This window comes from Ambystoma mexicanum, chromosome 10 (genome assembly GCF_040938575.1).
Source record: "Ambystoma mexicanum isolate Mex_15411 chromosome 10, UKY_AmexF1_1, whole genome shotgun sequence".
NCBI lineage: Eukaryota > Metazoa > Chordata > Amphibia > Caudata > Ambystomatidae > Ambystoma > Ambystoma mexicanum.
In genome coordinates this window covers 1,405,379,850-1,405,405,202 of record NC_090932.1, presented here as the reverse complement: position 1 = coordinate 1,405,405,202, position 25,353 = coordinate 1,405,379,850, and the positions used below count along the sequence as shown (strand labels likewise).

General features: G+C 46.9%; 1 protein-coding gene across 1 annotated transcript in view; it reads left to right on the top strand.

Moving 5' to 3' along the window:
* The window catches only part of ACACB (acetyl-CoA carboxylase beta), a 3,851,763-nt gene that overhangs the window by 1,208,986 nt on the left and 2,617,424 nt on the right, over positions 1 to 25,353 (top strand). Inside the window, exons 17-18 of the mRNA XM_069619430.1 lie at positions 9,181 to 9,326; positions 22,767 to 22,917. Of these exons, the coding sequence (XP_069475531.1) occupies positions 9,181 to 9,326; positions 22,767 to 22,917 (297 nt within the window). The remainder of the gene's footprint in view (positions 1 to 9,180; positions 9,327 to 22,766; positions 22,918 to 25,353) is intronic.

The following is a 25,353-nucleotide window of genomic DNA, read 5'->3' as shown; positions in this document are numbered from 1 at the left end:
GGCAACAGGTCTCCTCCCCTCTGCACTCTAGCAGTCAACATTTGGGAGTGGGCTCTAGTACACAACATGCACTTGGCAGCAATCCATTCCTGGGGGGTCCAACCTGGAGGTGGACAGGCTCAGCAGGCTGGGTCTGGACAATTACAAATAGCCGTTGAACAAAGCGGTCCTTCAGGGGATCTTCGACAGATGGGGTCATCCTCAGGTAGATCTCTTTGCCACCTCGTCTAACAGGAGGTTTCCCCAGTTTGCTTCCTGGCAGGGACAGGGCTGGGGCTCTCTGGGCGATGCGTTGCAGATACAGTGGAACAACATGCACGCATATGCCTTCCCTCCCACTCCCCTGGTACATCGGGTAATCTGCAATATAAGGGAGTCCCAGCACCTCTGTATCATTCTGATAGCTCTGTGGTGATCGGCTAGACCATGGTTCTCGGAACTGCTCAGCCTTTTGGATCAGCTTCTGATGCACCTTCCGCTGGGCCCAGCTCACCTACTATTTAAGCAGGGCGGCACGGTCATCCACCCCACCCCACCCCCCAGAAGTTAGCCCTTGCAGTGTGGTTGCTGAACAAGTCGCACTAAAACATCTGCATCTGTCACAGGCTAACCTAGACATCATACAGGGCACCAGGAGCAATGCTACTAGGAGCCAGTAAAAAAGCAAGTAGACTAGGTTTTGTCACTGGGCGGAATCAAAGGGGGTCGGTCCGCTGACATGCATGTTGGACGATATGCTATCCTTTTCAGCACACCTCGCTCACTTGGGGGTGCAAGTAGACACATACCGAACCTATCTGGCGGCCATCAGAGCCTACAGGAACTCGGAAAAGGAGGTCTTCTCATCCTACAATCCTGTGGTTAAGACATTTGGCGGGCATCACCAGGCTCTACCTGCCTATCAAGAAGCCACACCTGGTGTGGGACCTCAATGTAATCTTGGGCACCATGGCACATAAACCATTTGAGCCAATGGCATCCGCGGATATCGGGCTAGTCACCATTAAGACAGCCCTCTTGGTGGGTCTTAAGTCTGCACACAGGTTTAGTGAATCCCAGGCACTGGTGGCTTTAGAGCCTTACACTACTTTTCGGTGCTTAGAATTCACCCTGCGTTCTTACCTAAGGTAGTCTCCTTGTTTCACCTGAATGAGGAGCTAGTGCTACCTACTTCCTTCGCGGACCAGATGGACGAAGGTCAGAGGGTACTGCACTGTCTAGATGTTAGGCGCGCTCTAAAATTCTACCTAGACAGAACCAAGAGCTTCCGCAAATCAGAAGCTCCCTTTGTCACCTTTGGTGGGTCAAAACCAGGCTATCAGGCTTCCTATGAGGGGCTGCACAAACCACTCCTGGCAAATATGCATGGCCACACTTTCAGAGCCAAGGACACGGCGGTTACTTCCCAGAGGCACGTTCCGTGGCAGGTCATCAGCAAGGTCTGGGCCCGTCTTCTGAGGCTGCTGCTAAGGAGAGGGAAAGGAAGAAGCCTTTGTCCTTGCCCCCCCCTTTTGTTGTTTGCGCCGGTGCTGACTGGGTGAGCAAACAGGTTGTCTCATCCTCTGTTCCTGGAAGCCCCGGAATGCACCAACGACCGTCCCCTGTCGGCCTTCTGCAAGCACTACTGCTTGGATGCCAGCTCCAGGTCAGACGCGGCATTTGGGCAGGCAGTATTAAGGCAATTGTTTTCTTAGGAGGGTCACCTCTCCTCCCTGGGGCTGCATTCAGTTTTAATCGCCCATACAGTATCAAGAAAAGGGGACGGAACATAGGAGTAATTGTAAGTTACTCACTGTAGTGACTAATGTACTTTTAGCCCTTAGTCCCCTTTCCTCCATACATCCCACCATCCTCCCCTCAAATAAAACTGGTGTCATTAGACAATGGTAATATTGTCGACGCGTCAAAGGGGAGTGAGGCATGGCGCCTGGGGGCAGAGTCAGGGGAGCTCATGCTCCCGCGCGCCTCTAAATTTAAAGGAGAAGATTATTTTTTCTGATGGAAAAAGGTTGTCTCCCGTCCCTAGCGAGGGACGCCCATACAGTATGGAGGAAAGGGGACTAAGGACTAGGAGTATGTTAGTCACTACAGTGAGTAACTTATTAATTCAACCTTTTTAGTTGCATACTCACAGTATGGGAATTCTTTGCAAATGCCACTGTTTGGCTGCTTCCCTTTTAGATTTTAAAAATGTATATGGTAAGTCTGAAATGGGAGACGGACAATAGGACATGTTTAAACTAGATGTTTTATTTTAGAATATAAAGAAATCCTCCTCTAAAACACTACCTCCATGATGGGCTCCCTACTCTACAAAACAACAAACAGATGCTAATAGGACGTTCTACAGACAAACTCTGCCCTCTGTCAAAACCTACGCTATCCTAACATCTGCCCTACCATTATGAAAGGAAGGAAAGACAATTTTAGCTTTAGCTTAGAGTAAGGTTACCACCTTTGGCCCCTTTGAGTAAATTGGTGGTGGCTTGTTTTAAGACCACCAGCTCTTGGCCTGGCAATTCTAACAAGCAAAAGTATCTCTGTTCTTTTGGCAAAACAGTGGCCTTATCAGCCAGCTTGAAAACGTTCTGATTCATCCTGTCTTCAGGGGTGTATTGGACTTAACGGGTCCTCTAAGCTGAATAGGTTGCCACAAAAACAGACCTTTCTCTTTATCCCTTGTCAGGTGGCTGTAGTTTTAGCCTCAAGTAGTCTATGGGTAAGCTTAGCCCAACTTTGGTTGCTGCTTCTCTTCTCTCCCCCCCACACGCCTTACTGGGTTTTTGGATTATCAGCCCAGCCCCCCCTCCTGGGTTTTTGGATTATCAGCCCAGCATGAGCTACGGTCCTGCTCAGCCATGCTTTGGTTTTTGTTTCTCTCACCCCCTCCTGGGGTGTTAGGATTATCACCCTTCCTTGGGTTTCAGGCCTGCTCAGCACTGTGTTGCTAGCAAATTCTGGCAGGCCCCACAACCCCCATGGGATATTTGACTTTTCCTCCCCATGTGGGCTACGCGTTTCTCTAGCCCAGTTCTGTTTTAGTTCTGGCGAGTGGGGTACTCTGCTTTTCAGCCCTGTGTATGCTTGGTTGTCGGTGCACTGCCCTCCACCTGTTACTTGTGTGCTGCATTGTACTGTCTTTTATTTTTATTTATTTATATACAGGAGGAACAATGCTCTTTTGATCACAAAAGAATATACAATAGATAAGAAATACGATTTAATGGGAAGCAGTGAGCTTCTTACAATGGGTTGAGTTTGAGGGATATTCTGACCAGGTTGTGGAGGGGAGTAAATGGAACAGTCACCGGGGATACTTAAATGGACAACATAGATTAAAGACGCCAGCTGTGCTCGGGACATGACCATGATGGGTGAAGTTTTAGAATGGAGGCAGAGGAATTGAAAGACAGAGGCGGGTTAGAGGCAAGGGAAAAATGTTAGCCAGCAGGCAGATGAGAGGTAGGTTAAGAGGGTAACTCAGAGGCGACGGAGGCAGGCTTTTTGTTTGGTTTTGAACAAATCTGTGTGAACTGTTACTCGGATGTCCGGTGGAAGAGAATTCCATGCAAGTGGTGCAAGAATTGAGAAAGAGCCAAAGCTAGTAGTACCCCCCTGCCCCTTGCGCCGCCTCACGCTTCCGCTCCTTCCAACTCTTGGCCCCCCTCCATTGGAACTCCCTACCCCTCTCCATCTGCTCCTCCTCCACCTACTCATCCTTCCGCTCCTCCTTGAAATCCCTTCTTCTCCACTCCCCTCCCTGACTCTCTCCTCACCCCCTCCTCAAGCCCCTAGCCCCCTCCACTCACCTCCCTCCTCCCCCGTTCCTCCCACTGACCTCACCGGACACTGCCACCAAGAGGCGTAGGAGGGCACCTGGGTTACTCCCCCCCACCCCCCCTCCACACCTTCTCCCACCCTGCTAGCATCAAACCTGATTCTCATACCCTTAACCTTCCTCCTCCTCCCCTCTCCCTCCTCCTCCCCTCGAGTAAATTGTTCCATATACTGTACTTCTGGTTTGTTTCACGTTTGTAAATAAGCTTCTTTAAATTTTGTATCTTGTTGTTACTCTGTAAAGCGCTATATAAATTCAATAAATAAACATAATAGGAAGCACAGGGAGGGCGAGGAGCCACAAGGGTAGTTGAAGAGGCAGATCGGAGATTACGAGAAATAGAGTTGGATAGATACAGTGGTGCCTTACCGTGGATACATTTATGAACCAGGAGAACACATTTTAATCTGGCCCTGTTTTGCATTATCAGCCATCCAGCCTGGTGATGGTACAAGGAAGTAAATGTGAAGTGAGGGAGTTCAAAGAGAGTCCTGGTGGCAAAGTTAATGATCTTGTTGTGAGGACAGAAAGCATAGTTGTAGAGACCAAAGAGAATACTGGCACATTAGGCCAGTTTAGAGAAGATAAGAAGTGGTTAAGAGATGCTTGGCGTTGTTGAAAGGAAGGAGATGGCTGATGTTTCTAATATTTAGGAGGTTGATGCGAGCTGCTGTTCCAGTTTTGGAGATGAACGTAGTGAAGTTGTGAGGAGGGTCATAGATGACGCCAAGGTTTCTAGCTGAAGAAGAGCAGGGGAGAGGGTCAGGCAGGAACTGAATAGGCAGAGGAAGAGACAAGAGTGCTTTTGGCAGGGAAGAAGAGTTCCTCTGTTTTGGTAGAGTTTAACATAGAGTGTGATGCCATTCAATATTTAATGGCAAGAGACAATAGGACATTTTGATAGATCAGAGGAGAGTTCAGGAAAAGAGAAGATGATTTGGGTGTCATCTGCGAAGAGTTGGTACGAGAACCCAAGAGAAGAAGTTTAGAGTGTAAAGAGGAGCAGACCCAAGACATAGCCTTGTCGAACACCAACAGTTAGATGAGTGAGTTCAGAGGTGGTGTTGTTGCTCCAGGAGACAGAGAAATGGCGAGGTGCAAGGTAGGATTCAATCCAGGCAAGGGCTTGATCGTGAATCGCAAGAAGAGAGTATTAAGGAGATCAGAGGGATCGACAGTGTCAAAGGCAGAAGACCGGTCAAGGAGAATTAGGATAGAGGATAGATTTGAGTGCTTACCAGAGGCAATGAAGTTGGACACATTCATGAGAGCAGTGTCCGTGGAGTAACGGGAGCGAAAACCTGCTTGTAGCGGGTCTCAAAGTGTGTAGTTGTCAAAGAAATTGGTAAGACTGTTGAACACAAACCTTTTGAGCACTTTAGAATAGTGCGGAAGGAGAGGCACAGGGCAAAGGTTAGCCGGTAGGCTTGGGTCAGCCCCTTGCTTTTTTAGGATGACCGTGGCTGTTTTGAAAACAGAGGGAAAGCAAGCAAAGTCGAAGGACAGGTTGAAGAGTTCAGCGAGGTGAAAGGCTACTATAGGGGCAATTGGTTTGACTAGCTGAGGCGCAAGAGGGTCCGGCGGGTATAAGAGGGGTTAGCCTACATCAATAGAGATAGCACTTCAGTATTAGTGTGACTAATGTGGGAGATGGAGGCAGAGAATGATGGTAGAGTAGGCAGAGTGTAAAATGTAGGAGGAAAGAGTGTGAGGAAGAGGGTCTCTAAGTTTGGTTATTTTTGCAGTGAGGTATTCAGCTAGGTCATTAGCTGTGAGAGTGGAGATGATAGTCATAGACTTAGGAGGAGTGTGATTAGGGTGCCCTGTAGCCTGCGAGGATGGTTGGAGTGGGAGTCAATGAGGGTTAGGTAGAATTCCCTTTCAGCTCCATCAAGAGTGGACTTGAGAGAGTTCAGGGCAGAGAGGGTAGAGTTGCAGATCCTTATGTGAGTGGGTGTGCATCGCTTTGCACAGCAAAAAAAAAAACTAAATAAATAAATAAAACCTACGCATGTCTGTGCAGAGAGAGCATCTAAATGGGGTGATCCATGGGGAGGATGCTGAAAGTTAGGGGTGAAAGTAAGCAGTGGGAAGTAAGAGGAGAATGAGTCATATAGTAGGGATTGGAAGCTGGAGAAGGCAGTGTTGGTGGAAGAGGTATCAGGTGTGAAAGAGGAGGGTGAGAACTGTATGTCAGAGAGAAAGGGGAATGGCAGAAGATTTAAATTTCCTTTGAGTAATACGTGAAGCGAGTGGTGAGGAAAGGTCAGAGGTTGGAATGGAGGTGGTGGTGGAAACAATTGAGTGATCAGATATGGATGGTATGACAGTAGTATTAGTGGCTGAGAGAGAGGTGGAGATGAATAAGAGATTGAACGAGTTAACCCCTCTGTGGGTAGGTAGGTTATGGATGGATAGAGCGGAGAGTGTGACCACTATGAAAAGACTGAAGTACAGATTTCTGAGAAATCGTTGGAGAAGGAAGATTGAAGTCACCGAAGAGAATGAGGTGATGTTAAGTGGAAAGAGAATCAAAGAGTTGCCCAAGGCCATCACAGAATGGTTCAGTGGGACCAGGAGGGTGATGGGTGGAGATGATGTGAACCGAGTGAGGCAGAGCAATAGTAGAGATGGTGAATTCAACTGGCCCACGGTTGGAAAAATGAACAGGGTCCCACTGTGGTCATCTGGTGGGTAAGAATGTGTGGTATTAGGGCAATGGAGAAAATGACTGCCCTGGCTAATGGTACGTACCACAGGTTTATGGCAACCTGGCTCCCAGTTCATGAATTTGTGGCAGATCAGGAACAGAACTACGTCCGGCCCACAATGCTCCATAACTATTCAGTACTCTGAGGGCAACCTGAAGGAAATGGCATTGGCCCTGCAAATTGTAAACAAAAGCAGAGAACTGGACATTAAATAACAATGGGGGGGACCCTGAAACACCACTCCAATGTATGAAGTGTTTGAAGGGAAGGAGGAGAGGGGGGCGGGGTGGGGGAGGGACAGGAGGTTTGGTTAGTTCAAAGTGAAAATGTTGTGAACTTGGATGGCAATGTGTTGAAAAGGGGGCAGCTAAAGGGCGGATGGTCATAATCTGAAATAATCACTGTATGCTTCCATTATACTAATGCTGTTCACATTGTTACTAAATAAAGTTTATTAAAAAAAAGAGATGGTGAATTCAAAAGAGGTAGGAGTAGACGTGGCATTGAAGATTTGTAAGGCATTGAGGCGGGAAGAGAGTAGGTGTCAGACGCATCAACCTCTGCCAGTTAGTCGTGGAGAGTTGAATGCAGGATAGTTTGGAGTCGTATAGGGCTGACAGAATGGCAGTGTCAGATGGAGAAATTCAGGTTTCAGTGATGGCAAGAAGGTCTGGGGGAGGAGAGCTGGAGTGAAAGTAGTCAGTGATAAAGGAGATTTTGTTGCATACAAACTGAGCATTTCAGAGTGCAATTGTCAGTTTATGAGGTAAGGAAGAGTAGATAATTTGAGTCTCTGACAAAGAGCGGTGAGGTTGATAGGTGTAAAATGAGGCACGGTTAGTTTGTCAGCTTTGTTGAAAGGAGATGGAAGAGAAATGGAGTAGTGGGAAATTCGAGTGAAGTTTTATAATCGAGATATGAAAGGGGGAAGTTACAGCGTGATTGGAGAAATCGTAGAATGAGGTGAGTAGGAGAAGCAGCAGGAGGAACAGGAGTGAGTGCATTATAGATTAGTAGCACAGTGTGGAGAGACAACACATTAATAAGGAAGCTTCGGGTACTCACAGGTGCAACAGGGAGAAAGACAAAAGCAAAGGCTCATAGGTGAAGAGGCAAAGAGGCTGGTCTTCACTCTTCACTTTTCGCCCTTCACTGGGACGCCTCTGGCTGCACGCCCCTAGGAAGATCAGAAGGGATGACACACACGTTTATCACCTGATCGCCTAGTTAATCAGCGGTTGGTCCCTGCTGTTGCTGGGATGAGGCAATTTCTACCTGATTGGTGTTGCCAGAGGAGCCACCTGTGGCGTTCGGCTGGAGAAGGGTTTGGTCCAAAATGGCTGCAGGAAGTGATGTCAAGGATTCAAGATGGCCACAGGAAGTGATCTCACGGATCCAAGATGGCCGCTGGAAGTGATGTCGGTGACCAGTCCAATATGGCCGTTGACAGTCAAGTTCCAGACAGAAAGTGAAGCCGAAAACCAGACGGAATGACACGCGCTCTTGCTAGGTAGTGGAGGCAGTGTCTCTGGCCAACCCAGACCTGTTTTCTCGACCTGGCTCTGGTCTGTGCAGTCGGCTTCCTCGCGTCGGTGGTTCTTTCCCTTTTTGGTGTCTGAGAAGCAGGACGCTGGCATGTCGCTTTTCATTTGGTTTTGCTTCCTCTATCACCGGTCCCAGGCTTCTCGGGATCGCCGCCTTGATAGAAGCAGCAGAGTTCCGCATTCAGCTTTGTCTCCACCCACGACGCCCACTGCATGGATCTCCGGTTCTGCTCCTCCTCTGAGTGAAAAACTCCTTCCTCTGTGCGGCTGCGCAAGCTGGCATTTCTCGCTCTTCTGCATATTTTCTCTTGCTTTGTGGCTGTCCAGGTATATTTAGATCCTTCCCTGGAATGAAAAGGACGACTCCATTGGTTCTGGTTTTCACAAAGAGGCAGCAACAAATACAGGTCAGAAACCAAGCAATCCACCTTAAATGGTGCCCTGTACATGATTGCCATGTTCATTTCCTATGTAACCAACAATCACTTGGGACTTTGCAATGAAGGCAGTTGGTATTAATTCCTTACTTAGGTCATTCTTGTCCCCAGAGCGGGGGGGGGCGCTCCAAGTGGGATCCCTCTTGCTCTGTCCCCATGGGATGGTATTGCCTAGCAGGCTCACCTCCCTAGTCCCAAAGGGGCTGGCTCCCACTTAGGGCGAAGTGACAAATTCCCTGGATTTGTCGCATGTATTAAAAACATTGGTCTTTGTCAAATATGTATGGTACTCTATTCTTGTTTTATTTAGTGTCTTTATGATTTTTTTGAGATTTACTTATTTGTGTCATATAAAGTCTTAGTTGGGTTTGTGTTTGAGTAGATTTGTACCTAATTCTGTACTCTGTCATGCATGATTAACACCTACTACACCAGATATTGTTCACACTACATAAAATAATTGTAATGTTTGCATTCTATTTTTTTTTACATCATGCCCACATTTCCAAATTGACAACACAAATGTCTTATGAATGGAAATTGAAAAAAGTGAAGCAGGCAGCCACGAATGTAGATTTTTGTTGATGCAAAGTTAAGAGAAAAAAATTGGAATGTTTAATCTATAATAAGGACTGAAATATTTTTTGCAGGTAGCACGGCAGTCCCTAACCACCTATGTCATCATTATGAATGAGTCTAATATTGAGATCGATGTACATCGGTTGAGTGATGGTGGTCTCTTGCTTTCCTATGATGGGAACAGTTACACCACCTACATGAAGGAAGAAATTGAAAGGTAAGTTGTGCTATACTTCACCAGTGTTCATTGATGAAGCATTTATTTTCACCCCGGGAGTGAATCTTAAGAGATTTGTAAAGTGTACTGCTTTTGGTAGCGCTGCATCACCAGCACTACCATCTGCGGTCACATGACTGCCATGGAAGTACTTTTGCCTGGGCAGCCGTTTGCAGATTCACCTGCCGATGCATGTTTTGACAGGGGAAGGATTGTTGCCCGAGGCTCCCCTGTGATATCACAGCATTGGCTGCCGGGACCTCCCCTGCACCCTCCCACTAGCACTACCATCTGCGGTCACGTGAGGGATCACATGCCCTGTATGCCTACCTTTATTACAGTGGACGTCCTTGCCCTGGCTGTCCCATTCAAAGGGCAAAGGGTGTGCTTCGCGCCTAGTCATGTGCCAACTAGGTTCTCCTCTCTCAACCCCCCCCCCCCTACTTCTAATAATTCCGGCAATGTATCTAATTTCTCCTACCCACCTATTCCCTTCTTAGTCTAAGTTCATTCTTGACCTCTTCCTTTGTCTTAATCTGCATTTTCTTTGTCTAAACAAGACCTGGCTCAGTCCTGATAACCCCTCTACCCCTGCCTCTCTTCACACCTCTAATATTCATTTCTCCCACACACCCCATTCCTCTGGTGAAGGTGGGGGCACTGGGATCCTTTCCCATTCCCTTTGGACTCCTGCTCCTCCTCTCTCTACTATCCCTTCTCTTTCCTCATTTGAGGACCGTCTCCCCTCACTCTCTAAACCCTTCTCTGTCTCTTACTATCTACAGACTCCTTGGGCCTACCAATGGGCCTCATTACAAGTTTGCCGGTCCGGTAACAACAGTACCGGTAAGTTTGCTGGTACTGTTGTTACCGGACCGGCAAACTAAGGGTTCTGCTCGCGGGTGCCTTCCTGCCAGCCAGGTCTGACCTGGCGGGTGTACCAGCACCCGCGAGCAGACACTGACGGTAGCACCGGCACCATTCTGAATGGTGCCGGTGCTACCGTCCTCCCGATGGGACTCAAATGGGGAGTAAAAAATTCCCGCGCCTGGCAATGGGGAAATACAGGGTCCGCCAGGGCTGTAATAGCTGTGTATTTCCCCATTGCCAGGTGCCGGAAAAATGTGCAAGTTTGGCAGCAGCCTGCCGGTTTTACTGGCAAGGCTACTGCCAAATTTGTAATGAGGCCCACTGGCTTTCTTGACTCTCTACTATAATTTCTTCTTCCCTCCTCCCCCTTTTTTCTTCATGGTGATTGTAATCTTAATCTCCTCTTTTATCTCATCTACTCTTCCCATCTTCTACTCTTCTCATTTATCTCATCTACTCTTCTCTCTTCTCCTTATACTATCCTATCTAGTATACCTGGCCTCCTCACTCGCCCCTTGGGAACGTCTCACCATGTCGCCCCCTACAGCAACCACAACACAACGATCCACTACACAATGTAACATAGCTGACAGAAACCTAAGACTACGAGCAAGACTACCCAGAATCTTTGATCCACTCATCAAATACGAAACTAATACCATTCGAGCCAAAAAGGAACCCACTCGCAAACCATTCACCCATAACTACATTAAGTATAATAACTACCAAACAAACAAAGAAACAAATGCCCCTCCTAATGCCGCAATAAATACTGCTACACACCCTAACCACACACCGAAAATCAAAGCAGCCTTAATAAACGCTAGATCCTTAGTCGCCCACGCCATAGAAATATCTGAAATTATCTTGACAGAAGACTACGACTTCCTAGCCATTACAGAAACTTGGCTGCATGAGGCATCAGGCCCAGCACTATCCCTAGCTGTGCCCAACAATTATACTATCCTCAGATCGGATAGGCGCGGAGCTCGAGGTGGCGGACTAGCCATCATCGTCAAAACTAAACTCGGGATGAGACTCGCCCCCTCACCAACCATTGAATCTTGTGAGATAATGTCCACCAAGACACCCACAGCTAACTCACACACTCTTAACCTTCACTTGATATACAGACCTCCAGGTCCTATCAAGAACTTCATAGAAGACTTAACTACCATCCTATCAGAAAACCTCAAAGATACTACTCAATCAATACTACTAGGTGACCTCAATATTGGCTTTAATGATATCAACGACTTACAAGCCACAGCAGCTTCCAACACCCTAACAGAACTGGGTTACACACAAAGAGTGCATTAGCCCACCCATATCAAAGGGAGAACCCTTGATTGGATTGCTGACCACAACTGCAATATAGCCAATCTCTCCATCTCACCCCAAATCTGGTCAGATCACCATCTAATTTCATTCTCCTTGGACACTACCACCCCCAAACTGCAACAACCGTGTGCACCTCCTGCACTTACCAGAAACAAAAAAAACATGACATTAGACAAACTACTCCCCGGCATCATGCCCACTCTGGACGCTCTACCTGACAACCTTAACCCTAACAGCCTAGTGGAAGAATTTAACAACATCATGAACAAAACCCTTGACGACATCGCACCACTCAAGCTCAGAAACAGCAAGCCAAAGAGCCACCTGAACAACTGGTTCACCCCCCTCTTAAAAAATCTAAGATTAGAAAAAAGGAAATGGGAAAATACGTGGAAAACTAACCCCAGTCCAGAAAATAAACTGAAACTAGTCAACATCTCTTCTCATTATAAAAAAGAAATCATCCTAGCTAAACAAGAGACCTACAATAACAGAATCACACAAACCAAATCAAGTACAAAAGAACTGTTCGCCATACTCAGAGAACTGGAAAACCCAATAACACCTCAAGATAACTGTCTCAAAGACAAAAAGTGGCGCTCTGAAATCCAGCAAGCCCTCTCTAACAAAGTCTGAAACCTCCAAAAGAAAATAGAACTAAAACGCGAGACCTTAGCACCCAATATATTACCGCCTATTAAGACACTTCCTAACTCCAAACCCACTACGCAATTCCACTTCTCCAAAGTCTCCATACTAGAAGTAGAGAAAGCAATACTCGGTCTAAAACCGTCCAACTGCAAAGGAGACTTATGTCCAGCACAACTCATCAAAGATGCCGCACGAGATCTAGCACCATTTATCACTAAGTTAATTAATGCCTCCTTTACCACAGGCATTATCCCCAGTAACTTAAAAGAGTCCTGGGTGCTCCCACTCTTAAAAAAGGCTACTCTTGACCCCACTATACCCACTAATTATAGACCTATTACTACGGTTCCGTTCCTCTTGAAGATACTGGACAAGGTGGCCTACATCCAAATCCAGAACTTCCTGGAACAAAACCAACTATTAGGCTCCCGACAATCTGGCTTCCGCCCTCTTCACGGCACAGAAACTGCACTGATTGACCTGAAAGCCCAAATAGACAAAGTACGAGATTCTGGAAAAATAGCACTCCTCCTGCTACTAGACCTATCGGCCGCTTTTGATTTAGTGGACCATAAAGTCCTATGTAACCACCTAGATTCAGCAGCACACTTCTCCACTGAGGCTATAGCATGGATACAATCCTTCCTTAGTGACCGCACCATGAGGGTTTTCTCACCTACAGCAGCTGCAGACCCCATCCCTATTACCTGCGGTGTGCCACAGGGATCATGCGTTTCACCAACGCTATATAACATATTCACTAAGCCCCTGTTTGATGATTTGGACCATCTGGGTATCACGTATACTAACTATGCTGACGATACCCAGATCCTCCTCCCACTCACAGGGGTTTACGAAAAAGATCTAGCTATGGTGAACAAAATATACAGCATCGTTCAGGCATGGATGGCAACCCATGGCCTATGCCTGAACGATGATAAAACTGAGCTTCTTATCCTAGGCACCGCACCCCTCATCAATAAACTAAGTACAAATTACTCTTCCTTTACCATAGATGGGAACTGCATACAAGTTGCCAAAGAAGTTAAAACATTAGGGATCTACCTTGATTCTACCTTATCATTCTCCAAACAGGTAAACTCCCTAGCTTCCTCAACAGCCTACACATGTAAGCTCATTAGAGCAGGGAAACAATTCCTTTCTCAGCACAGTTGTCTAACACTAGCCAGAGCCCTTATCATCTCTAAACTAGATTATTGTAACGCACTATACATAGGAGCCACTAAATCCATCATCAACAAAATCCAGATACAGCAAAATAAGGCCCTCCGAGCGGCATTGAACATCCCCAGGAGAGAACACATTACAGCAATAAGAAGGAAACACAACTGGCTCTCCACCCATGAGAAAATCAGACTCAAAACTGCATCTCTCACACACAAATCTCTACATAACAAAGCCCCTCAATACCTAAAGGACAGATTTACTAGATCACACCCCACAAGACAAACCAGACTTGCCTACACCAATCGCCTACAAGTACCACGCTTTAAACTGACCACCATAGGCGGAGCTAGCTTCCCAGTCAAAGCTGCTCAATTGTGGAATGAATTACCCACTACCGCAAGGCTAGAACGCTCTTTTTCCAAATTCAGGCAAATTGTAATTAACTGGCTAACGACAGTAACTGCTAATTGAACCTATGATAATGCTTACGCCTGTTTGCTACACAGCATCTGCACCATACGATTGTAAACTTGTATTGTAAACTTGCACCTGTAACTGGTAATTTCTGTAACTTGTAACTGTAACCTGTAACTTATGCTCTAAGCTGTACATATTCTTACTTTCTGCGCCCTTATACCCCAGGGTCCGGTGCGCATAATAAATACTAAACAAACAAACAAACAAATCTTCTCTGCTCCCCCTCCTCACAGGTCGGGCTCCTGCTTTAACCAAATCTTTTCCTCACTCCCCTCCCCAGGGACCATTACTGTCTATCCTATTCACTCATTGGATCATGTCCTCTTTTCCCTCTTTTCCCTCTTTTCCCTCTTTTCCCTCTTTTCTTTCTATAGTCCTTTATTTCCCTGACTCCAGCCCCTACCTTCAGTCGCCATAAATTCTGATCTTTCACCCCTCTTTTCTCTCTTCCCTTCCCTCTATCGTCTCTCTCTTGACGACACTGTTAAGTCCTATCATACCTCTTACTCCTATGTCCCGTCCTCTTTCCTCCATACTGCATGGGCGTTCCTCGCTAGGGACGGGAACGAAACCTTTTTCACACAAAAAAGCTGTTCCCCTTTATATTTAGCTGCGTATAGAGGCATGGTACTCAGGAGCATGCACTCCCCTGAATCCACCCTCTGGCGCCACACCTCAGTCCTTGATTCCGCAGCGACGGGAGCAGACCTACTTCACCTGGGCTGGTGGTTGAGGCCTTTTCACTTCTAATTCCACACACTTGACCTTCCCTTGGGAACCAGTGTCCCTTATTTTAGTTTTCATTTCCTTTACCTTTCTTTACACCAGGCTCCGGTGCCTCACCCTCCCCACGCATGTCGGCCCAGGCAGGCTCTAGTAGGTTTCCTTCCTGTAACAGATCTTTCCCAGCTCAGACCCGTACCCACTGTCTGCAGTGCCTGGGTGAGGAATATGGCTGGGAAGGTTGGTGGGCGTGCAACGCGCTCACACCTCAGTCTTTGAAGAACCGTCTCGCCAGGTGGAGGGAGCTTTTCACCAGATCTCCATCCGAACACTTTGAGTACGTGCACAGAAAATCAAGGCCCAAGGTAAGGATACTAATCTCTAAAGCACCCCACAAGGGCGATTCCTTCTCTGGGAAGACCCTGCGTACCGATCTTATTACCTGTCCCGGGCCTGAGGCTCTTAGAGCTACCGGTCATCCGATTGATGGATCCAAGGATCCTCCCGGGCCAAGGACTGAGGAACCGAAAGGTCCTCAAGCCAGGAAATCTCCAGAGGGGCATTGCACTACCGGGTCTAGGCTCAAGGGCATGCCTGAGGTGCAGTAGGGTGACAAGCCTACGCTTGAAGGCAAACGGGTGGAGGCACATGTGAGTACTTCAGCGGACAACCAGTTCCCGTGCTTCCTGGCCCAACCAGAAAAAATGGCGCCATATACAGAGGCACGTCCATCCTAACCAGAAGGCACGCAGGGAGTCACACCTCCCACAACCAGACAGGAGTTCACCCCACGGATAGAATGGTCACCCATGCACAAGCCTCAGATGCCATGGTGCACAGCCTACCCAGTACGGTCCGTATTAGTGTGCTACACCGAGGCCAGTTATACGCAATACAGACACAGCACCAGTCGGACCCAGCCCATTGTGGTTTTTTGACAAATTTATGACACTGATGAATTCTCCACAGATGGCGGGCATCTCAAAACGCCTCATAAAGGAGATGATACCTCCTGTTCCTCCGGGCCTGGTACTGCCTCAACAACCGCCTGTCCCAGTGTTACCCTAGACTCCGGTGCTACCCCCAGTGATGCCCGTGCCAGCTCAGCTGCAGCTTCCAGTGCAGCCTCTGCCACCAGTGCCTCATCCAGTTTCTATCCCACAGATCCCAGAGTTACCACCGGCGACCCCGCCAGGAGACAGCGGCGATCAGGGAGTTCGAGACTCTCTCGCCAGGGGCGACTGACCATGCCAACACAAATGAGGAAGAGGACGCGTCTTGAAACACTTGTGCATAGGCGCGTTATAAATGCCATATCATATCATATATGCGGATACCTCAACTTCTGCATCTGCACAGGCTTTCCACAACAGGCTAGCATGACTAGCAGAGTACCTGGTTATCCCTCAGCCACAGAAGGAACAACCTAAGGCTGGTGTCCTTGACGTGGTATTGACTATTGGAGCATCCACAAGGTCTGTCATTCCTCTGCAGAAGGATGTCGAGGCCTTGGCGAAGAAGGGCTGGGTTCAGACCCATATCTCACAACCCACCAACAAAAGCTTTGATGCCAAGTATAGGCAGGCTGAGGGGGACACCCTGCTGCTATATGTCCATCCACAGCCACATTCCTCTGTTATATCGGCTGCATGCTTGTATTCCATGCCACAGGCCTCCACATCCTCAACCACAGCCTCAATGTTGCTGGGAAAGGACAACAAAATTCTGGACGCCTACAGCAAAAGGATGTATTTGAATGCCGGGCTTCACCTTAGACAGGCAAACGCGGATGCGATGCTTGCTGCAGCCAACCAAAGACTTTGAAGGGAGATTGCGGAATTCCTTCCGGACCTGCCAGTGCATAAGGAAGCAGCCTTCAAGTCAGGCTTAGCCAAGGCCAAGTTGGTCGCACCGGATATTACGGAGTCCACAGTGGCCCATATAGACACAGCAGGGAGAGCCATTTGTGTTGTCACTGATATGTGGCATTCAACTTGGATGTGGGCCACCAAGTTTAACCCAGATGTTCAGGAGCGGATTCTGGATCTCCCCTTTGAAGGCAGGGACTTGTTTAATTCGTCGACAGACGTCGAGCTGAAGAAGAAAACCAGCTCACGAACAGCCAAGTCTCTGGCCATCCTGGCTAGACCGGCCACAAAATCCTATGGTCAGGTTCAGGCAAGATCTGACAGGGGGAGAAGGTTTAGGGGTTTCTGGGGCGTCCAGGAACACTGAACACGCAAGCCTGACAGGTTCCCCAGCCTTTACAGGCGCAAGCAGCAAAGGACCTCAGACAAGGGTTTCCTCTAGTCCCCCCCCTCCCCAGGCACCTGCCTCACATGGCAAAAAACAATGAGTACATCAGGGCCCACACACTCATGTGGGGGGCAGGCTTGCCCTTCCCAGTCAGTCCTGTCAGACAAACTTTGCGGTTCCATTGATCATCTCAGTGGTTTCACATCGGTTCCGCCTCCCTCTCCCCCGGCCTTCCCCCATCGCCCCGCCAATCCCACAGATCGGGACACCTGCTCTTCTTGCGGAAATCTTGGCGCTTATGGGAAGTTATGTGGTGGAGGAGGTCCCACCCTCTCAGAGGGGCTTGAGATTCTATTTGCAAATTTTCACAATTCAGAAGAACTAGGCAGGCCAAGAGTGGTTCTCTATCTGTCCTTACTAAATCTTTACCTACCCCTACAGAAATTCAAAATGGTTATGCCAGCTCTGGTTGCAGAGTCCATCTGTGTGGGAAACTGGACGTGCTCCCTGTACCTCAAAGATGCCCATCTTCATGTCCCGATTTGGCTGCCCCATATGGCTTACCTCTGATTCAGGATGATGGGCCACCATGTCGTCCAGGGTGCTTCTGTTCATGTTGAACTCAGTCCCCCGGGTATTCACCAGGTTGATGAATTTGCTGGTCAGATGGCCACCACGTTTGCCCATACCTGGACGACTGGCTCATCCAGGCGGCATCTCCAGGTGCGGTTGAGGTTACGGCACACCGACTTCTGAAAATCTTGTACGAGCTGGGGTACTCCAACCAGTGTAAATCCCAACTGCAGCCCACCCAGACCCTGGTCTTCCTCGGCCTGTTGTGGGATACGGGGGAACAGAAGATTTTCCCTACAGTGGAGAGGATTGGGGTGCAGAGGGCGCTTATTAGCCATTTCCTCAGCAGGACAACCACCGCTGCCTGGTGTTTCCAGCACTTGTTGATCATCATGGCAACATGCCTTCTGGCTAATCCATACGAGGCTCAGAATGAAGAGGATCCAGTTGCACCTGATGGCCTCCTGGAACCAAGAGATGGGCTGACAGGCGATAACCGTCTCCATCCCGGCAGACCTCTGCCAGGATTTATTGTGGTGGAGGCAGAATGCCAACCTTTCAGTAGGCATGTGTTTTCACCAGCCCAAGCCAGCATTGACAATCACGACCGTCTCCTCCCTGGGCGACCACTCCGTCCATGGGCTGTGGTCAGACAAGGACGCAAGACCAGCCATAGCAACCTTCTTGAGTTGAAGGCCATTGAGTTAGTGCTGCAGGTGTTCCTACCTCTGGCCAAGGACAGAGCAGTCTGTATTCAGACACAGTTTGACATGCATGTACTACATCAACAAGCAGGGAGGCACCAGATCTCCCCCTGCAGACTGGCCAATAACGCACAGTATCCAGCTTTCGCCGATCCATCTACTTGGGGATTCCAATCTGGAAGCGGACAGCCTCAGCAGTCTGCGCGTGGACAACTACGAGTGGCAGATATGCCCACAGGTCCTTGGTGAAATCTTTCAGACATAGTGCCATCCTAGTGTAGATTTATTTGCCATGGAGCACAACAGGAGTTCCCACCAGTTTGCTTCCTGGATCGGCAGGGGCATAGAATTGCTGGGCCACACGGTATACCTGCAACGGTTACAGGCTGTGGGCATGTGCGTTGCCGCTAACCCCTCTGATTCACAGTCATCTGCAAGATCAGGGAGGGACAGGCCCTCCTGCTCATTCTAATCGTGCCTCAGTGGCCAGCCAGACCATGGTATTCAGAACTAGGACTACTTATCAGTGGTGATTGCCCTGCAGTATGGAGGAAAGGGGATGGGACATAGGAGTAATTATAAGTTACTTTCCGTAGTGACTAACATACTCCTAGTCCATAGTCCCCTTTCATCCATACGACCCTCCATCCTCCCCCTTAAAAAGAGAACGTAGTTGGGCTGTAGTTTAATCTGGCCGACACAAAAAAAGGGGACGGAGGTGTGGCGCTGGAGGAGCCAGGGAGTCAGGGGACCACATGCTCCTGGTATCACGCCTCTATGCAGCTACATTTAAAGGGTAAAGGCTTTTTTGTGTGAAAAAGGTCAGGTCACATCCCTAGCGAGGGACCCCTTTGCACTACGGCAGAAAAGGGACTATGGACTAGACGTAAGTTAGTCACTAGGGTGAGTAACTTATAACTTTGTCTACTCTTAACTCCACCTGCCTCCTTCACTGCTTCATGCAGACCCCTTAAGCCTTGGTTTACCACTGCTCACACCTCTGTACTGGAATCTTTGAAAAGCCGAACAGCTATTGAAAGAGTCCGAGTCCCCCCTGTGATCTTTCTACCTTATCTTTCCTGCATTATTCATATGATCAATCTCTGCTGTCAGCCAAAAACCAATATTGTTCTTAACTCACATTATCTCTCATCACCCCGCCGCCAGCTTCTGCAAACTATTCCCTCTCCTTGTCCTCCTGATCTCTCCCTATTATCGTCTTGCCTCTTCTAACTTTGCCTATTATTTCACCCCCAAGGCTGTCTCTCTGCTCTTCCTTCCCACCCGCTGTGCCCCGTCCTCATCCTTCCCTGGAGGTCTCCACCTTACTCTTTATTTTTTCCCCTCTTTCTGATCTTGACACTACTGCCCTCCTTGAGCTCCCATCCACTACCTCCCCTATCGGATCCACTCTCATAGTCCCTCATTCCTCAAATCTACCCTCATCTCATCCCTTATCTCACTTGTCTCATTAATTCCTCGCACTAACTCTTGATTTCCTCTTTTCATACACGCTTTTATTCTACCAATCTTGAAAAAACCTTATTGACACTTCTCTCCCATCTATTTTACACCCCATCTTTCTTCTTCCTTTTCTATCAAAGCTTCTGGAGCATGCTGTTTATTCACAGGTCTCTTCCTATCTTAATCTTCATTTGCCTCTTCCTGCCCTTCAGTGTGGTTCCACTCCTCTCGCTCCACAGAGACTGCCCCTCTGCATGTCTCAAACGCTCTCCTTACTGCTTGTCATTCTAAGCTCTCTTCTGTTCTTATTTGCCACAACCTTTCTGCTGCATTTGATACTGTTCATCTTTTGGTTCTTCTCTCCACCCTCACCTCTCTCGGCTTTTCTGGTACTGTCCTCAGTTGCTTTCACTCCTATCTCTCTAACCGTTTCTATTTTGTAACTCTTCTCCCCCCAGTTCCCTTTTATATAAGGTTCTCTCCTAGGTCCTCTTCTCTCTATTTTCTACCCTGCTTCATATACTAATGTCGTCCACAGCCACTCAATCCGTCTTTACGCTGATGGCACTGAAATCTTTTTGTTCTTCCTCTCCGACTCATTTCACTCGGTCTCCAATTGTCTTTCTGCTATCCAACTCTGGCTCTCCTCCCACTTCCTTCACGTCACCCCTTCCTCCTCCTCCTCCTCCTCCTTACTTTTTCCGATTCTCTCCCGTTCTTATCAGCCCGTAACTTGGGTATCACCTTCGACTGCTCTTTCTCGTTTTCTCTACACATTTCTAACAATGCCCACTTCTGCAGCTATACTTTATTCAATATCCGTCATGCCTGCCCCTATCTTTCTTTCAATAAAATACATTTCTCGTTCATTTTCAGGTCATCTCTTGTATTGATTATTGGTCCGCTCTACTCCTTGGTGGTCTTGCTTCTCACCTTGCCCCCCTCTGCTCTGCCTATAATTCGTCTATTTGTCTTCTCTTCTCTCACCCCCTACCCCGCGCCTCCATTTCCTCTTCACTGCTATCTGCCTCTTCTTTCTTTTGAGTTTTGTTTCCTTTTCTGTTTCCTCTCAATTGTCTTTAAATGCATCCATGGTCTCGCCCCTATCTACCTAACCTTGTTAATATCACTCTACTCGCCCCATGCATGTTATGTTCCCAGAATCAGTTTCTACTGTCTGTTCCTAAACCTCCTTGCACCTCCTCTTGTTTGTGTTCTTTTGCTTTACTCGCTCCTAAGCACTGGATCTCTCTTCCTCTCCCTATCCATTCCTCCACCTCTTTACGCATTTTTCAATTGAATCTCAAAACTCTCCTATCACTTCTCTCCAATAACTGACTGCATTGTCCTTCTACCGTCTGATGATTATTTCTAATCTTTTACTAGTTTGTACCATTTTTAATAAATCTGTTCAGCGCTTTGGCGAAAGCTGTATAGAAATCAAATAAAATACAAATTGTATCAATGTGTCCTGAGCTATCTTTGTTACATCTAAACGCTTCTGCAAAATTGCAGCGGAACAAAACAAAATGTCTCCATCCCATCCTGTAGCCACCTGAGTGAGAAGTTGTGAAGTAGAGAACGAGTGAGAAGAAAGTTTAAAGGAAGAATGGTTGTTCAGGCAACAACCATGACCCTGTGTTGTGCTTGCGCAGATTCTCCTCTATTGCAACGTCCCATCCCCTTTCCTCCATACTTTTGGGTGTGCATCCCAGGGGACACGACGGGAGCATTTTTGCACAGAAAAATAACTTTCCCCTGTAAATGTTTTAGTTGCACTGTGAGGGCTGTCCCTGCTGACCCCGCCCACCAGCAACACCTGTCCATCCTTTTCTCTGCCTTGACTAGACTGGACACGTTCTCTTCCTGCTTATTTGTTCTTCTATTTTGCTAATTTTGCACGCTTCACTGATTGAATTTTTATATGTCGGGTGTAATGGGGTTTTCGCCATGCACTTTATGCAGCAAGCATTATATAGTGGTGGATTCAGTGTCTTTTCCTGGATTATCTAGGCCTCGGCCATAGATTGGTTTCCTGTGCATAGTATCCCGCTTTTTATTTTTTAAGTGATTGGTTTGTATCAAACCTTTCAATGTAAGACATTAAATTTAGTCTGGCACATGGCGATTGAGGAGCTGTTTAGTTAGTTTAGCCGGGTGGCCAGGCCTTATGCCTTTTCGGTCACCAATCTTGATTTGAGTTCGAAATTTGGAATAGTCGCTTCCAAAAATGTCATAGTTGCTAGAATTGTGGGGATATGATCTCCTAGACTGAGGCGGTCCCACCATTCTGTGGCAGTTGGGGATGAGGTTTCCACAACCAGTTTTGCAAGGTGCTTGGTTCTACTTTCGCATAGTCGATTACATTCTGTTGTCAAGTGAAATGGAGATTCTATGGTGGTCCCATGGTTGCAGAGCTGACACCATGCAGTGCGTTTCTTCTGTTGTTTCCTGTATTGAAGGACTTCCGCTGTGTGTGTGTTCCTGAGTTGATATCTAGTCATATTCGTTCAGTTTCTTGTTGACTGCATAGGGGTTGAGAATCAACGCATTGAGTGTGGTTACGAGGACAGTGAGCCAGAGTGCACAATTATTATTTTTTATTATTTGTATTTGGTTTTTACAAACAACATTTATAATTCTGAGATATTACACAAGTATAAGAACACAATATACATTTTGTTAAATGACTTTTTTTTGTACACACATTTTTCTTAGTTAAAAATGTCACATAATTTAAAATGAATTAAAGTGCCAACTACTGAGCACGTTACAGGCTGTCTTTGCTGGTGCCTTAAGGATGTCGCCACCTCAAGCCACGCAGTATCCGGCAACTTTCTTGGTTGCCTTCTTACTCTAATTTGGACTACGTTTTGCTGACAGTTTGTGATAGCTTTCCAGCCGCATTTCGAGTTTTAGCACCCCGCTGGTTGCTTTATTTGTTTCGTGCAATGTCAATAAACCTGTCCCGTTACTCACCAGCTTCCTCCATTCCCTTTTCTACATTCTAATAATCTTTGCACACCAGAGCTCCCTCACCGTTTCCCCCAGCTGTTAACAAGGAGGGGAGGGCGGCTGGGCTCCAGCGATAGCTAACACATTATTAACTGTTCACAGTATTTCTTGCTCTCGATTTCCTTAAAGAATGATCCAGACATAGAAACAAGTATTAACAAGTGTCCATTCTTTTCAGATACCGGATTACCATTGGTAACAAAACTTGTGTTTTTGAAAAAGAAAAAGACCCAACCAAGCTCAGATCGCCATCTGCTGGTAAATTATTGCAGTACGCCGTGGAAGATGGATCTCGTGTCTATGCTGGACAATGCTTTGCAGAAATAGAGGTATAGAAAGGCATCTGGTCATTCCTCCTTTGTTTGGTACAATACAGCCCTTTGCATGGCCACGATCAGTGTTTGATCCCGAATTCAAGCTTTAAAGGATATTTTTATTCTGTATATTTAAGGTCGGATAGTTCCGCGATTTAAGGGTTTACTGTTGCAGTATGCAGGCCGCAGGGGAAACACTGCAGCGAAATTGAGTGACAGGTGCACGCCCCATGAAATGCCTTGGACCCGTACTTAGTCGCCTCCTTAACACGCGCTCTACAGTTAGTGCGCTCCATTGAAGCCCTTGTGTGTGTGCCCATCGATTCTTGGATCTCCTTAGAGGAGGGCCTTTCTCCAGCTGGCCTATGTCAATCGCAGCTCAGCTCCCTCAAATCTGATCTGGCTGTAACGTTATTGTAACTAACACTACGAAGTAGCTACAGGGCAAATACTGGCGTTTAAGAAAATAATAAATACATTTATCAGCTATCCAGAAATGGAATTGATTGGCTGTAACAGCTTGATCTTTTTCACGCATTCTTTATTTTTCCCTGGAAAGGCTAAGCTGTGCAGCATTAGGAAGGTGAGAACCCACTGTAGGTGGTTAGATCTTATAAGAAGTGGGTGCCATAGTTGTATATCCACTGGCCACTCTATTCAAAACAATCCGCCACGCTCGTGGTCAAAAGTAGGGGTCCTGCATAGCCTTTCATGCAGCATGACTGGGCATTCGCCTCGAATTCCGAGATGATGGCATTAAAGGGCGGAAGGTACGGTTCCTGTCTGGCGTGAGAGAGCGCGAGCAAATTAGCGCATGTCTGTGTTTAGGAACAGAAGGGCAGCGTAGTCCTAGATATGAACGATTTTCCGTTTTTGCAAAGAAGTACATTTATTTGGCAACTCTTCTGTGTGATGTTAGAACTCCAATTTTTCAGGCACCAGGGGCTTAGTTTAGGCTCTGGGCACACCAACTGAAAAGTGATTTTCTTTGATTGATAAATCAAATCCGGATTTCTGTCTGAGTGTAAGTCCCAATCTGGAGAAGCAGTGTAGAAATATTGTCACTGAATGTCAGATCCATTGTGTTTTTTTGTTGCTGCAAAGATAAGAAAAAGAGGTAACTATCACAGACGTTCCTATTCATAAAACGTTACTTAGACGGAAAGTGTCTTGGAAAATGCCCTTCATCCGATTTGCACCCATACAGCGGCATGACCTCTACTAAGCCCCTATTCAATCAACAGACCTTTATTCGACTTTGCCATCGGGTACAAGGCATACTTGCATATTAATGTAATTCCCATACATCCATTTCATATCAAAACATGGTACAAACAACAGTAAAAAAAGAGGAGCCATTTCATTCCAATACTTTCCTCTTTTCTCTGTAAATCCTATCAGTGGGTTAAAATCTTCCATCATACAAAATGGATATAAAAATGTCTAAATTCAACATTGACCAAAAAAAGCAGCACTAAAATATTATCGAATCACCCGATGCTCCTTAAGGTAAAACCAAATAAACAATTCCATGTTTTATTTTTGGGGAGAAATCAAACTAGCAAGATGCAATTACAGGGAATGCACATAGTTAAGCACAGAAGGTTCGTATCAAATCAATATTAGCGTGGTGTTTTCATACTGTCTACCCTGCCCATAATCCTATTTTCAGCCAAGCCCGATGGATGAAATTTGCCGCACAGTAAACATGATTGTCTTGTGGATTTATATATCACCTTTGCTTCATACAAAGTTCGTACATTGGGCAGCTTTAGAACTGGTGTGAGGGAAGAGGCTCGAAGTTCTCTGTAAGCAGGGCATGAGAAATTAGATTGTAGCTGCTCTTGTCTGCGCTTTGTAAATCTCTGTAGGGGGGCCTTCAGTGTACCTGTTGCCAAGGAAATCCTAAACTAGGACTTGCTCTAGTTTCATTTCACCAATATGGACATACAAGCTTAATACTCTTGGTGCGTCTGGCGAGGAACACCATGGCCTTAGTATTACTGATGTTAATGTTGATGAGAGATAATCTGAAGCCCACTGTACCCCTCCCTACTGGAGGTGGCTTAGAATGTTGTTAGTCATTACCCTGTCTACAGTTGGTTCTGGACAACCGTTGCAAAGATCTTTCCAGTGGTATCCAAAAGGGATATCGAACGATAATTTGCTGGGTCCTGCCTCTCCCCTTTTTGTAAGTGGGCTCTATTTCAGCCTTTGTCCATGAATCTTGCACTTTATTTGTTCTATGTGCATTGAATAGACGATACAAAACTGGCACCCAAATAACTGGCTCTGATTTATAGCTAGCTATTGGTATTTTATTGGGCCCTGGTGCTGTCCCTCCCTTCTGTGAGCACAGCACCTCCTGTATTTCCAATATTGTAAAGGTGCTAGCTTCGATCTGCAGGGTTTCCCTTATCTGCATAGATCGTTCATTATCATGTGATAGAA